The 16034-nt window shown below is 42.1% G+C and overlaps 4 protein-coding genes across 4 annotated transcripts; 1 reads left to right on the top strand and 3 right to left on the bottom strand.

Annotated features, from left to right (window-relative positions):
• Positions 1-398: 398 nt before the first annotated feature.
• Positions 399-860, bottom strand: LOC137709187 (uncharacterized). The gene has a single exon (XM_068448294.1). The coding sequence runs from the start codon at positions 858-860 to the stop codon at positions 399-401; it is 462 nt and encodes a 153-aa protein (XP_068304395.1).
• A 5365-nt stretch (positions 861-6225) lies between these two features.
• On the bottom strand, positions 6226-9129 carry LOC137709390 (F-box/LRR-repeat protein At3g26922-like). Its single transcript, XM_068448482.1, has 3 exons — positions 8117-9129; positions 6856-7029; positions 6226-6752 (listed from the first exon to the last, which is right to left on the bottom strand). The coding sequence occupies exons 1-3, from the start codon at positions 9062-9064 to the stop codon at positions 6495-6497; spliced, it is 1380 nt and encodes a 459-aa protein (XP_068304583.1). The 5' UTR covers positions 9065-9129; the 3' UTR covers positions 6226-6494.
• Positions 9130-9685: 556 nt separating this feature from the next.
• LOC137709389 (F-box/LRR-repeat protein At3g26922-like) lies at positions 9686-12529 on the bottom strand. The gene is made up of 3 exons (XM_068448481.1): positions 11530-12529; positions 10277-10450; positions 9686-10173 (listed from the first exon to the last, which is right to left on the bottom strand). The coding sequence occupies exons 1-3, from the start codon at positions 12466-12468 to the stop codon at positions 9916-9918; spliced, it is 1371 nt and encodes a 456-aa protein (XP_068304582.1). The 5' UTR covers positions 12469-12529; the 3' UTR covers positions 9686-9915.
• A 1175-nt stretch (positions 12530-13704) lies between these two features.
• On the top strand, positions 13705-14949 carry LOC137709185 (uncharacterized). Its single transcript, XM_068448293.1, has 2 exons — positions 13705-14248; positions 14357-14949. Exons 1-2 carry the CDS (start codon positions 13705-13707, stop codon positions 14947-14949), a joined length of 1137 nt encoding a protein of 378 aa, XP_068304394.1.
• The last annotated feature ends 1085 nt before the right edge of the window (positions 14950-16034 follow it).

The following is a 16034-nucleotide window of genomic DNA, read 5'->3' as shown; positions in this document are numbered from 1 at the left end:
GAGTAGCCTAACGGCCTTGCTCCAATAATTATAGCCTTCCATTAGGAGCATAACATCAACCCGAAACTCAACGAGGAACGAAGCATTCTCGAGCACCAACTGCTTAAACCAGCAGCCATTGAAATCGATCAAATAAAGGTTCGGGCAATCGACCAAAACCGTCTCATTGACTCCACTACCAGTATCATTAAAATCCCCAACCTCAAGTACTAGCCTTTTGATGAAACTGTCTCATTGACTCCACTACCAGTATCATAAAAATCGACCAAAACCGTCACAACCGTTGGATGAAACCAACTTCTACACAGATAAGACAAAAGACCACAAGGGTGGGAATTAACAGCTGTCTAATATTTGTGAGGTCCTAACAATCATGTCCCATAAGAATGAGCTTGTCCTCAAGCGTTGAAATCTGGGAAACGGTCGAGAATAGAGTCAACATCCTCCCAGGTAGCATCATGGTTGAGAAGGCCCATCCATTTGATAAGCCAACGTGTGACAGCCGAGTTTCCTCTCTTGAACATGCCACGCTGCAGAACCTTCTCCGGTGTCCAGGTCACTAGCCCCGCATCTGACAGAGGTGGAAGCACGGTAGACACAACCACGTTGGAGGCGAGTTTTGGCTTGAGAAGCGAGACATGAAACGTGGGGTGGATACAGGAACCAGGAGGCAGGTCCAAGGTGTATGCAACCTTCCCTACGCGAGCGAGGACCTTGAAAGGCCCGTAGAATCGGGGTGCCAGTTTGGGACAATTTGTGTGATTGACAGAGGATTGGCGGTAGGGTTGTAAGCGGAGAAAAACCCAATCTCCCACTTTGAACTCGTGCTCTGAGCGCTGTTTGTTTGCATAATGGCACATGCAATCTTGAGCTTGGTAGATTAGCACAAAGGAGGTGGAGGAAAGCATCTCGGTCCCGAAGGGTCGTGTCCACAAGGTTGACTGAGGAAGAGCCCGGGAGATATGATGAGACGCCAAGGGGAAGGTAGTCGTACACAGCCTCAAATGGAGTCATCTTGGTGGCTGAGTGAAAAGTGGTATTGTACCACCACTCCGCACATGGCAGCCAATCAACCCAAGAGGTGGCCTTGTTGCCAACGAAGCTACGCAAGTAGTGTTCCAAGGTGCAATTTAGGACCTCTATTTGACCATTAGATTAGGGGTGATAGGCCGAGCTGCGGCAAAGCTGCGTTCCGTGGAGCTTGAAGGACTCCCAGAAGGTGTTGATGAAAACAGGATCCTGGTCGCTGACGATGGTTGTAGGCATGCCATGGAGGCAGAAAACCTCACAGAGAAATATGTATGCCACCTTGGCTGCTGAATATGGATGTTTGATGGCAATGAAGTGGGCATACTTGGAGAGTCGGTTGACTACTACTAAAATTGCATTGCATCCGTGGGTGTGGGGAAAACCTTCAATAAAGTCCATGGCAATATCTGTCCAAATCTGATAAGGGATGGGAAGTGGTTGAAGCAACCTTGGTGGTTTAATGGCCTAGTAGTTGTTTCGCTGGCAAATATCGCAGCTGGCAACAAAGGATTTGACGGCTATCTTTAACCCCGGCCAGTTGAAGTTTTGACGAACTCGTTTATAGTTTGAAGAAATCCCGAGTGGCCTGCTACGGGGGAACAGTGAAATTCTTGAAGAATGCGATGTCACCACGGTGAGGAAGGCACAACGAAGACGCCACCTCTGTAATACAGAAGGTTTCCACGAAGAAAGAAATGGGCGCGTGGCTGCTGGCTGTTGTTGAAAGTATGGAGAAGAGTCGAGGCCTCTGAATCCTGATTATACTCTGCTTGTATTTCCGAAATGTAATCAAAGATAGGTTGGGAGAGACCCATAAGCATGAGACACTCATGTTGCTGGGACAATGCATCAGCGGTGATGTTCGAGGAACCCGGACTAAATTCCAGGTGTAATTGTAACCTAAGAGCTTGAAGAGCCATTTCTGCTATGTTGGTGTGGTGATTCTCTGGTTCATAAAGTATTTCAGTGTTTAGTGGTCTATCAGGATGGTGAAAAGATGCCCAATCAGATAAGGGCACCATTTTTTAACTGCGAACACAATTGCCATCATCTTCTTATCATAAACTGATAAGGCCTTATGCTTGTCTGCCAAGGATTTACTCAGGAAGGTAATTGGGTGGTGGTTTTGGGATAAAACGGCCCTGATGCCGGTAACGGGGGCATCTTATTCGATGGTAAAGTGCTTGGTGAAATCCGAAAGGGCCAGTACAGGAGTGGAGGCAAGGGCCTGTTTGAGGGCTGAAAAAATGGTGTCAGCAGTGGGTGACCTTTTGAAATTGTCTTTTTTCAAGAGCTTTGTCAATGGACGAGCCAAAATCCCAAAATGTCGTACAAATTTGCGGTAGTACCCTGCCAATCCCAAAAATCCTATTAAGCCCTTGAGTGTGTGAGGCGGAGGCCAATCCATAATGCATTGCACTTTTGAGAGTCAACAGCCACACCGGCAGCCGAGATAATATGCCCAAGATAAGCCATTATGGTTTGGCGAAATGAGCACTTAGAGGCCTTAACCTTCAAGTCATGAGCACGGAGGACTTCAAATACAGAAACCAAGTGTGTGAGGTGGGTCTGCAAGGTGGGGCTAAAGACGAGAATATCGTTGAAAAAGACCAACACAAACTTGCATAGAAAAGGCTTGAAGATAGAATTCATTAAGGCCTGCAAGGAGGTTGGAGCATTGCATAGGCCAAAAGGCATCACCAGAAACTCGAAGCAGCCATCGTGCGTGCGGAACACAGTTTTGGGAATGTCGGGCTTATGCATGCGGATTTGGTGGAAACCCAAACGAAGGTTCAATTTGGAGAAGATGGTCACATCACGGAGTTCATCCAGCAGCTTGTCAATGATCGGTACTAGGAAAGGAACTTTAATAGCGACCTGATTAAGAGCACAATAGTCAACACAAAATCTCCAAGGACTATCAGCTTTGTGGACCAAGAGAACAGGCAAGAAGAAGGGACTCGAGCTGAGGCAAGGAGAAGGGACTCGAGCTGGACCAAGAGACCTAGCGTTCAAGCTCTGCCTTCTGGACATGGGCATATCGATACGGGCGGACATTCACCAGTTGTATGTTAGGCAACAATGTGATCTGATAGTTAATGTCCCACAGAGGAGGGAGACCCGTGTGAGCAGTAAAAAGGTCCAAATATGTGTCCAAGAGTGGGACAATAGGTTACGGGGTGGGAGAAAGTGTTGCCAGAGGCGAATGATCTTGCAGGAGGGAAATTACCAGGGAACCCAAGTTCATCCGAGAAAAAGTAGAGGATGGTGATGGGTTGGGGGCACAGAGACCCACCAAACGATAGTTACACCCATTCAGTTGAAACTCTATGATTTTTTCCTTCAAATGCCATCCAATATAGCATGAAGATTCCAGCCATTCAACCCCAAGTACCAGGTCACATCCAATTACTGACAAAATTCTGATATCGGAAGAAAAACGTAGTCCTGCAATTATATTTTAACATCGAAAACAATCTTTTTGGTGTAACAAAGGCGGCCATTAGCAACGGTTACTGGCTCAATAATAGATTGGTCAATGCGGACGTCGAGCTGGGAAGCGACAGAGGGGTTGAGAAAGTTTAAATCAGCCCCGGAGTTGACAAAAACCCGAATTGGCAGAAACCCAATATGACCCATCAAGTGCATCACACGTTCATAGGTGCGTGTAAGGGAAGTCAGAGCGTTGAGGGTGACTGATGCAGTGTCCTTCAATGGGGTCTCATCAGAATATGTCGGAGGGTCATCGACAAGTGGGTCGGAGGCGGCCTCGAAGATGGCAGCAGCATCTAAGAGGAGCAAGTGTGGTGTGGCACATGTGTGTTCAGGGTAGTATTTCTCCAGGCAGTAAAGGCATTGTCTACGAGTAGAGGTGGAGGGGATCTATTTGGTGGGGAGGGAGCTGGTTTGGAGAGAGACAGAGAGGGGGTCTATTTGGTGAGAAGGGAGCTGGTTCGGAGGGTAGAGGTAGAGGGGACGATGACGAGGGCGTCAAGGGTGCAAGTAGAGGTCACGGGCTGAAGGGACAAAAAGGGCCGCGGCGGCGTTGATGCTTATTGTCATTAATGCGGGCAAGCTCGATGGCCTGGGACAATGAGTGTGGGGCCTGGGCCAAAATATCATCTTAGAGTTCTAATTTAAACCCACCAATGAAAACCCCCAAAAGTTGTGAATCGGACCAGCCTTGGGCCCGACAAGATAACCGAATAAAATCATTGATATAGGCATCCAACGGGCCTTTTTGGGAAACATGGGAAAATGACATGTTGAAGTTCAATTGGTCAACAGGCCCAAACAGTTGGAGAAGGGAGTCCGTGAATGTGGCCCATAGTCCAGATCCAATATGAAGCTTATACAACTTGAACCAGAGGGCCGTATCTTTGGTAAAGTGGAGCCTCGTAATGGTGGCCCGGTGTGCCACATCAACCTCGTGATAATCCATGTACTTTTCTACAAGAGCCAGCTAGCTGTGTGGATCGTCCCTTGAAAAATGGGGAAGCTCGATCTTCATATGTTTAGGGCCAGTGAAGGTGGGTTGTGTCCCCAAAAGAAGTGGAGGTGGTGGAGGTGGGTGCAAAGAAGATGACGAGAAGTGGGTACGAAGGGTGGTAGTTGGTGGGAGGGAAAATGGAACATATGGGGAACGGGAGTAGAGGAACCCCAGGTTGGAGGAGGAACAACGGAAGGGGGTTGAGAGGGGTGTGAGAGCGGGGTGGGTTGGAACAGTTGAGGCAGCGGGGTGGAAAACGACCCCATAAGGATCTGAAAGTGACCCGATTGGAATCTAAGGATGGAATGTGGACGTGGGCTACTGTTGCTTGAAGGCACGAAGCTCCTCTATCAGATGGGTCTGGACCAGGCTAATATTAGCTAAGGAGGCTTGGATTTCTGCCAAGTTCGACTGGAAGGATTCCTAGCGTATGGCCAACAGAGACACCGAGTCGTGGAAACCATTAAATTGCTCCAAAATCTGATGTTGTTGGTACTACAGTTCAAGATCAGCCTCCGTGACGTTGGTCGCGACCACGGAAGCCTTGCTTTTGCCCATGAATGGCAGCAACCTGGCTTGATGATACTAGATGATAGGATCGAAGAGATAAAACAGTGTAGGAGGCAGAAAAAAGGAAAGAAATAACTAAAACATCTTCATTTTCATTTCATGCCTTTCCCAAAAGGTGAAAGGGGCTTATATACAACCCTAAAGGAGGAGAGCACAGATTGGAACACATCTCCACCGTTACAACCGTTGGATGAAACCAACTTCTACATAGATAAGACAAAAGAACACAATGGTGGGAATTAACAGCTGTCTAATATTTGTAAGGCCCTATCATTGGATAGAGTCCAATGTGGGGAGGAAAGAGAGGATATAGAGGATGAGCTCCTCCGGAAGATCGTTTAGCTTTCGAGTGGTTGGGGCTTCACTGCTCGTCTCTTCCATCCTCGATTGATTGATTCTTTCATTTCATTTTTGCTTCTGCAATCGGCAGAGCATTTTACCAAGTCTCTGATAGTGATTTCCAAATCGGTTTTTCATTTTTGGGTAAACTGCCATTTTACCCTTGAATTATTACCCAGTTGAAACTGTCACCTAATTACATTCCAGGTAAATTCACCTTGACTATTTGAAAATAAACCAATTAACTCCTCATCTCATCATCAGATTCGATGAAATTTCATTCTTTTTACTATCAAATACTGGTACGACCATCACATTCAATAAAATTTTATCCATCATTTCATCAAATACTGATACGACTTTAAATCACGTGCATGCCATACTCTGAAGTATTGTAGCCATACTATTTGATTTCGGGTGTGCTATCTACACTCTTTTTTACTTCTCACACGTCTTTTTAATTTTCAACAGTCAGATCGGATGAATTGAATAAGATCAAGGATATAAATTAACAAGGGGTGTGTGAAAAGTAAAAAGAAATGTGTGGGTAACATACCCCTATAATTTTTTGAGGTGAAAACTTAAAAACAATGGAGATGCAGGGTGATTAAAATGATTGATGGTGAACAAAGCAATTCTATTGAATTCAAATCTCAATGACTAGAGTTAGAAGTTGTGTCAATCTCATGGACCACTTTGAGTTTAATCAAAAGGACAAAAAAATGTTGTAAGTGAATAACACTAAGAGTGACTTTTTAAAGTAAAAATGTCCTTAACGTTAAAAGTAAACAGTACTATGAATGTTTTATTAAAACTCCCATTATATAATGCAATTTAGTAATGAGATTTATATGTTTCAGCAACTTGATTTGCTCATAAAACATGCTGCAAACTCTTCATATATACAAGAACAAGAAAATGCAGTCTCAGTCAATGCACTCATATAAATATAATTAGAGAGCTCAATCCAAAAGTCTAATTCAATATCCGAAAACAGCAGTTGAAAGTTGAAAGTTGAAGGTCTCAGAGCTCCAGGATTTTGCATTCCCCATTTAAACCTCATAGTCTATCCACTATTTGGTTCTGTGACTAACTCCCAAGCTTGTGAAACCTTTCTATTTAGAATTATCGGAGGAAGCGGTTCGTCCTGGCCAACTTCGTCGGGAAGAAGTACAATCTTTTCCAGGACAACTCCTTGCCTCAGCAAGATTTTCACAAAACTACCTTGTCTTTTTTGTCCGTTAAACGCTTTCATTTTAACTTGCTTGAGACTTGGCATGCTCAAATGAACTGGTTTCTTTAAGATCTCTTCTGGTAAACTCTCCTGGAATTTAGAACATCAAATTTTAGATATGCAGCACAAAACGTAAAATAGGATGATAAATAACATCAAGCATTGCGATAATTCTGTATGTGAAAGTACTCACATCTTTCTCCATCTTGAAAGGGGATTCTAGAATCAGTGTCTCGAGATTGGCACAAAGTTTAAGCAGTGCAGCCATGCCAACGCGATCATATCGGGTAAACCCAGTTCGCAGCACCAACAGCTTCAGATTGTGGAGAACAAAACTTTCGGGAAAAGTATTCTTTGATGTCAGAAACTGAGGGCACATGCAAAGGAAACAATTACGAATATCAGAAGATGTTCGACAACATAATCCCTCTAAGAACCAGTAGGTTAAGCGGTAAAAAATGAAATTTGAAAACCCCCCTAGTCCGCAAAGGTTAACCCCACAGCAATGAAGCGGACAGAGTAAGAAAGCTATTAAAGCCTGTCTAGCACAGAATCACATGGCTGGTTAGTAAGACAGGCTACCAGATCTTATTTCTAGAAACACAATTTTAAGATAATTAGTTCCGAGGGATGATCTGAAAAACGCAATCTCCAGGAGAGACAACTATGCACCAGTGGTTAATTATAACTTAATTCTGCTTCTTAGAATGAGTGATAATCAGGGTAGTCTTCTTGGATAAGAAACAATAGACAGGACCTTATGTTGGTAGCTCGACTTCAATTTTCCAAAACACTTTTGTGCAATGTCATTAAGTTAAAACATCTCATTGATACATTTTGAATGAGAACTCCATACCCAATAATGTTTTAATAACTTGTTGCCACAAGCAATTAGGTGGAGCAACCAGAGTGATCGGAAGTTCAATTTTCTTCCCAATGTCATTTATCACAACAAACATCACTATGCTTGGTGAAGAAACGTAAATGGAGGATATCTAGTTTTATCAAAAACCAAAAACATTGGCACGAGAAATGCATACTAAGCTACAAAAAACAAAACAACAGGACATATAATAGTCGACAAATTCTCTGGGAGAACAATCCATGACCAATTTGTGTAAATTAAAAACTAATCAATTCCTCTGTATAGACCAACCCCTGTAGTAACGAGCAGACCTGAATAGTTAATTACCCTTCCATCTTTCTTCCGATTCCAAGATTCAACGATAAGCTACGAAAGCCTTACATTCTCTCATATTATTTTCTCTTTCAATTCCTAAAAGACACAGTTACATTCACAAGTGCACGGCTGCATATCCTTGGCCGAAAAACACCGAGAACCCTTACACATACTTCAAAAACCAACCAGATAGCTACATATATACATATATACATATATATATATATGGCATAATTCCACAATGATATATATAAGAAACAAGTCAAAAGATTACCTTGAACCACCAATTTTGCACATTAAGATGCTTAACATTTGGTGCTTGTTCGAGTAGCCTAACAACATTACTCCAAGGACGATACGATTTATCAATTTGATGCAGAAAATCAACATGAAACTCAACCAAAGAAGAAGCATTCTTAAGTACACACTCTTCAAAGTCACAACTATGAATACTGATCGAACAAAGCTTCGGGCAATCAACCAATAACGTCTGCTTCTTCTCTGTGATATACCCAAATTCAAGTATTAGCCCTTTAAGACTTGTGCTGCATATCTCCAAATGGTGAGGCCCCAAACAGCCGTTAATTTCCAAAACCTCCATATTGGGGCAAGCACATAACAGATCCTTCACGGCCGGGTCCTCCAAATAAACGTGATCGAAACAGATGAACCGAATCGACCCGAACCGCATGGTGGACAATTTCGCCGGCAGAGTAAGATCACAACGCATGAGGATCAATTTCTCAACACACCCATTTCTAAGAAGAGAGAAACGGAAATCATAGATGTGGTTCTGGCTTTCGTCATTGTAAAAATTAAGGTCGATGAAGAAGTGGAGGTAGAGCTCCCGAGCGCGGAGGTTGGTGACGGCGGATCGGAGCCAGGAGTCGACGTGGGAGGCGTAGTAATGGTGGTAGATGAAAGAGAGGCGGAAAGTGTGGACGGGGGAATTGGGGCGGGAAATGAGGACGCGATCGATGAACTCGGCGTAGAACTGGCGGGTGTCCAGCGGCGGCTCGTACGGCGGGAAGAGTTGGTAGTTGAAGTTGAGGGAGGGGACGCGGGACCAGAGGGGGCGCCATTTGCGAGAGATGAGGGAGGTTTGGACGGAGTCCAATGTGGGGAGGAGGGAGAGGATGTGGAGGAGGAGCTCCTCCGGAAGATCGTTTAGGTTTCGAGTGTTTGGGGCTTCACTGCTCGTCTCCTCCATCCTCGATTTCATTTAATTTTTGCTTCTGCAATCGGCAGAGCATTTTGCCAAGTCTCTGATACTGACCTCCAAATCGATTTTTCTTTTCTGGGTAAATTGTTACCCAGTTGAAACCGTCACCTAATTACATTTCGGGTAAATTCACCTTGACTATTTGGAAATAAACCAATTAACTTCCCAATTAACTTCTCAATTGTCCAATTCGATGACATTTCATTCTCTTTACCGTCAAATACGGGTACGGCCATTATATTCGATAAAATTTCATCCATCTTGTCGTCAAATATTAGTACAGCTTTAAATCACGTGCATGTCACCATCTGGTATGACTTTACTTCTCACACCTTTTTAATTTTCAATAATCAGATCAGATGAATTGAACAAGATCAAGGAATATAAATTAATAAGGAGTGTGTGAAAAGTAAAAAAAAAAAAAAACAAAAATATGCGGATAGCATACCTCTGTGAGTTTTTGAGGTGAAAACTTCAAAACAACGGACGTGCAGGGTGATTAAATGATCGATGGTTAACAAACCACTTCTATTGAATTCAAATCTTAAGGACAAGAGTAAGAAGTTGTGTCAATTCATGGACCATTTTAGTTAAAAACCTTTCCCAAATTATATGCTGCAATTTAGTATTGAGATTTATATGTTTCAGCAACTTAATTTGCTCATAAAACATGCTGCAAACTCTTCATATATACAAGAACAAGAAAATGCAGTCCCAGTCAATGTCATAGAAATCTAATTACAGAGCTCAATCCAAAAGTCTAATTCAATATACGAAAACAGCAGTTGAAAGTTTAAAGTTGAAGGCCTCAGAGCTCCAGGGTTTTGCATTCCCCATTTAAACCTCATAGTCTATCCACTATTTGGTTCTGTGACTATCTCCCAAGCTTGTGAAACATTTCTATTTAGAATTATCGGAGGAAGCGGTTCGTTCTGGCCAACTTGGTCGAGAAGGAGGACAATCTTTTCCAGGACAACTCCTTGCTTCATCAAGGTTTTCACAAAACTACCTTGTTTTTTTCGTCCGTTATACGCTTTCATTTTAACTTGCTTGAGACTCGGCATGCTGAAATGAACTGGTTTCTTTAAGAGCTCTTCTGGTAAACTCTCCTGGAAATTAGAACATCAAATTTTAGATATGCAGCACGAAACATAAAATAGAATGATAAGTAACATCAAGCATTGCTATAATTCTGTGTGTAAAAGTACTCACGTCTTTCTCCATTTTGAAAGGATATTCTAGAATCAGTGTCTCAAGATTGGGACAAAGTTTAAGCAGTGCAGCCATGCCAACAAGATCATATTGGGTAAACCCAGTTCGCAGCACCAACAGCTTCAGATTGTGGAGAATAAAACTTTCGGGAAAAGTATTCTTTGATGTCAGAAACTGAGGGCACATGCAAAGGAAACAATTACGAATATCAGAAGATGTTCGACAACATAATCCCTCTAAGAACCAGTAGGTTAAGCGGTAAAAAATGAAATTTGAAAACCCCCCAAGTCCACAAACCCCACAGCAATGAAGCGGACAGAGTAAGAAAGCGATTAAAGCCTGTCTAGCACAGAATCACATGGCTGGTTAGTAAGACAGGCGGCTACCAGATCTTATTTCCGGACACACAATTTTAAGATAATTAGTTCCGAGGGATGATCTGAAAAACGCAATCTCCAGGAGAGACAACTATGCACCAGTGGTTAATTATAACTTAATTCTGCTTCTTAGAATGAGTGATAATCAAGGTAGTCTTCTTGGATAAGAAACAATAGACAGGACCTTATGTTGGTAGTTCGACTTCAATTTTCCAAAACACTTTTGTGCAATGTCATTAAGTTAAAACATCTCATTGATACATTTTGAATGAGAACTCCATACCCAAAAATGTTTTAATAACTTGTTGCCACAAGCAATTAGGTGGAGCAACCAGAGTGATCGGAAGTTCAATTTTCTTCCCGATGTCATTTATCACCACTCACATCACTATGCTTAGTGAAGAAACGTAAATGGAGAATATCTAGTTTTATCAAACCAAGAATATTGGCATAAGAAATGCATACTAAGCTACAAAAAACAAAACGATAGGACATATAAGAGTCGACAAATTTTCTGGGAGAACAATCCATGACCAATTTGTATAAATTAAAAACTAATCAATTCCCATGTATAGACCAACCCCTGTAGTAATGAGCAGACCTGAATAGCTAATTACCCCTTCCATCTTTCTTCCGATTCCAAGATTCAACGATAAGCTACGAAAGCCTTACATTCTCTCATGTTATTTTCTCTTTCAATTCCTAAAAGACACAGTTACATTCACAAGTGCACGGCTGCATATCCTTGGCCGAAAAACACCAAAACTATGCCTTTCTATGAGAACCCTTACACATACTTCAAAAACCAACCAGATAGCTACATATATTGGCATAATTTCCACAACGATATATATGAGAAACAAGTCAAAAGATTACCTTGAACCACCAATTTTGCACATTAAGATGCTTAACATTTGGTGCTTGTTCGAGCAGCCTAACAACATTACTCCAAGGACGATACGACCTATCAATTCGATGCGGAAAATCAACATGAAACTCAACCAAAGAAGAAGCATTCTTTAGTACACACTCTTCAAACTCACAACTATCAATACTGATCGAACAAAGCTTCGGGCAATCAACCAATAACGTCTGCTTCTTCTTTGGGATATACCCAAATTCAAGTATTAGCCTTTTAAGACTTGTGCTGCATATCTCCAGATGATGGGGCCCCAAACAGCTGTTAATTTCCAAAACCTCCAAATTGGGGCAAGCAGATAACAAATCCTTCACGGCCTGGTCCTCCAAGTAAACGTGATTGAAACAGATGAATCGAATCGACCGGAACTGCATGGTGGACAATTTCGCCGGCAGAGTAAGATAACAGCTTGTGAGCGATAATTTCTCAACACACCCATCTCTCAGAACATAGAAAGGGAAATCGTACGGGGGTTTCTCCTCGTCATGAACATCGGTTTCGATGAAGAAGTCGAGAAAGAGCTTCCGAGCGCGGAGGCGGGCGACGGCAGATCGCACCCAAGAGTCGACAGTGGAGCGGTAGTGTTCGTCGTAAAGGAAAGAGAGCCGGAAAGTGTGGAGGGGATAATTAAGGCGGGAAATCAGAGCGCGGTCGACGAACTCGACGTAGAACTGGGAGGTATGGGAGGGATGCTCGTGCGGCGGGAAGAGTTGGTAGTTGAAGTCGAGGGAGGGGACGCGAGACCAGAGGGGCCGCCATTTCTGGGAGATGAGGGAGGTTTCGACGGAGTTTAGTGTGGGGAGGAAGGTGAGGATGTGGATGAGGATCTCGTCAGGGAGATCGTTTAGGTTTCGATTCGTGATTGCGGTGGTAGGGTTTTCATTTGTTGGCTCCATCGCAGTTTGCTGAGTTTCGGTTTTCTTTCTCTGTCAGCAAGGCGTTTTATTTCCTGTTAAACAACGGGAAAATGTTAGCGATCTTTGCGTATAATTTAATGTTGGAGTGTCCCATTCACACATGTTTTTTTACTTATCATATGTTCTTGTTAATTTCTGTCTGTTGATCATCTTCAATTCATCTGATTCGACGGCCGAAAATTAGAAAGGTGTGTGAGAAGTAAAAAGAGGTGTGATAATGTTACGTATAATTTAACTGTTATATTTTTATTTTTAGATAAATTACATTTTACCTCTTTCTTTTTCTTTTTCCTTTTTTTTTTTTTTTTTTTTAAATATGGAAACTGGAGATGTATTACCATGGCAAAGATGCCAAACAGCTACAAAGAAAGTCTACACCAAGACCAACAGAGAACAGAGCAGCAAAACAAAGTAGTGAAAGGGATAAGAAGAAAGACACAAGAACTTGATTCAAGTGTCACCCCATCAACTGCCACCAGACATCAAGGGGAACAAGGTAAGCCATCCTTATTGAGGACATGTACCAACGAAGATGGGGGTCTGCAGACCCAAGTGGTGTTGCACATATCCGTACTTTTGCGCAACGCCAAAGTATCCACCTGTTGAGAATTAAGCTGCCTCCTAGCTTTAGAGTTAACCTGGAGAAGGTAATCCTGCAGATGAAATCAAAAGGAAGCAGAAAAGTGTGAAGAAATGAAGACCTTACTAAAATTAGAAGGAGCTTTTTAAATTCAACGGCTAGTTTCTTTTTCTAGTTTTAGAAAGATTACAGCTGGTGTTTTTATCTTTTAATTGTACTGAGCAATCTCATCTTCTTCCAAGTGGATGGATGATATCCTCCGATAACCATTAATGGCCGGAGAGGAGTACTAGGTCCCTATATGTAGTATCTGGTTTTTAGACCAGCTGTGGAAAGATATAGTCTTTGTAATTTGTCTTTTGAGATAAGAAATATACAGACTGACTTTTGCTCTTCCGTTTCTCTCTAGAAAAACAAACACAAAATTTCTTCAAACCATTATTCAAAGTTTCAATCTTTATCAACCACAACAACATGCCTGATACCATTTCAAACATGGTATCAGAGCTCCGGGTCTGATTCCGAAGAAAGGGCGTGATATTGTCAGAGAGATCCATCTCCGAAAAAAAAAAAAAAAAAAAAAAAACCTTAAAGGTGGTACCTTTATAACCATTTGAGTGGTGCTGCCTGAGAAGATGGCTGGATCAAGCTCCTCCGGTGGTGATTTACGAACACCACAATTTAATGGCTCAAACTACGATTTTTGGGCTGTAAAAATGGAAACCATTCTCATAGCCTACGATCTATGGGATGTGGTTGAAGTTGGTCTTGCTGGACAACAAACTTCCAGAGAGGAAATCTCTGAGGAAGAAGGAGAAAGCGAGTCAGAGCACATTCCAGTTGAAAGACCAGTTGTTTCAAAGGAGGAAAAGATCAAGAATGCCAAAGCTCTAAGCCTCATTCAAGGAGCAATCACTGATGAACTTTTTCCCAGAATCCGAAATGAGAATACTGCAAAGGGTGCTTGGGAAATCCTGAGAAGAGAGTTCAGAGGAGACAAAAAGGTAAGAGCTGTGAAATTACAAGCCATTAGAGCTGATTTTGAATATCTAAGGATGAATGATGTTGAATCTCTGGATGACTACCTGGCTCGGTTCTTTGAGATAGTAAACAACTTGAAATCTCTAGGAGAAGATGTAACAGAGAAAAGAATTGTTCAAAAGCTGTTGATGAGTCTAAGTAGGAGATATAAGTCCATAGTGTCAATCATTGAAGAAACCAGAGATCTAGACACTATTAGAGTTGAGGAAGTCTTAGCTTCAGTGAAAGTCTATGATAAATGAGAAGACTTGCATGAGGAAAGAGAGAAATATACAGGTACTGAGAGAGCTTTCAGTAGCCTTAAAGTCGAAGGAAATGGAAATGGGACTGGAAGTGTCAAAGGGTCTCAGTATAAGACAAACCCAAAATGGGGTCAGTATAAGAAGGGTAAGAACTGGTCTCAAAACAGCTGGAATAATGGCAGTGGTAGTGGCTGGAACAACAAATTTACTGCACACAACAGGCAATCAAGTGGCAGCCAAGGAAATGTGAAACCGCTATGTCAAGTATGTGACAAATACCATTTTGGTATATGCAGATATAAAGGAAAACCCAAGTGTGGAAGATGCAGATATAAGGATTGTGACAATGGTAAACAGGTTGCACACTGTGCAAAAGAAGAAGATGCAGTCACAGGAACAATGTTCTATGCGTGTCATGCAAGTTCAATTGCATCAAGCAAATCTGTGTGGTTTGTGGACAGCGCATGTAGCAATCACATGACCTCTCAAGAGTCCTTATTGATCAATCTTGATAAGTCAGTGACCTGCAAAGTAAAAATGGGCACTGGAGACCTTGTTCAAGCTACAGGAAAAGGGACACTTGTAGTTGAGACATGAAAAGGGAAAAGATACATAAATGAAGTGCTGCTAGTTCCTGGATTAGATGAAAACATAAATGAAGTGCTGCTAGTTCCTGGATTAGATGAAAACCTACTGAGCATAGGGCAAATGATGGAGCATGGGTACTACATTCTGTTTGGAGGAAACTATGCATTAATATGTGATGATAGTAGTCTTGATAATGTTGTTGCTAAAGTTGCAATGACTGGAAATAGATGTTTTCCATTGTCCATGGAATCTGTCAACTCAGTGGCAAGGAAATCAGCAATACAAGAAGATCCATGGGTTTGGCATAAAAGATTGGGTCACTTGAATTTTACTAGCATGAAGAAAATGCAGCAAACACAAATGGTGCTTGGTTTGCCTGAATTATCGGAAATGAAGGAAATATGTGAGAGTTGTGTTTCTGGGAAGATGCACAGAGAACCATTTGATAAAGAAAAAGTGTGGAGAGCAAGTCATCCACTAGAACTGGTGCACACTGATGTCTGTGGACCAATGCAGAATGAATCTATTGGTGGCAACAGGTACTTCATCACATTCATTGATGATTTCTCAAGAATGTGTTGGGTGTATTTCCTCAGGAACAAATCTGATGTGTTCAATGTGTTTAAAAAATTTAAAGTCTTTGTGGAGCTACAAAGTGGTTTCAAGCTTAAGAAGCTGAGAAGTGACAGAGGAGGTGAATATACCTCTCATGAATTCTTAGATTTCTGTTCTAACACTGGAATGGAGAGGCAATTAACAGTTGCATATTCCCCTCAACAAAATGGAGTGGATGAGAGAAGAAATAGAACCATTGGTGAAATGGCAAGATCAATGATGGCTGAGAAGAACATCCTTGTGGTTTTTTGGGCTGAAGCAGTTGCAACTGCAGTATACTTGCAGAATAGGTGTCTTACAACCTCAGTGAAGGGCAAGACTCCATTTGAAGCCTTCACAGGAAGAAAACCAGGTGTAAAACACCTGAAGGTGTTTGGAAGCATTTGTTACAGTCACATTCCATCAAATATTAGACAGAAATTTGATGGCAAAGCAAGCAAGGGAATCTTTATGGGTTATGGCAGTTGTGAGAAAGGCTA

The sequence above is a fragment of the Pyrus communis genome, chromosome 11 (genome assembly GCF_963583255.1).
Source record: "Pyrus communis chromosome 11, drPyrComm1.1, whole genome shotgun sequence".
Taxonomy (NCBI): Eukaryota; Viridiplantae; Streptophyta; class Magnoliopsida; order Rosales; family Rosaceae; genus Pyrus; species Pyrus communis.
This window is presented reverse-complemented; position numbering and strand designations above follow the sequence as displayed.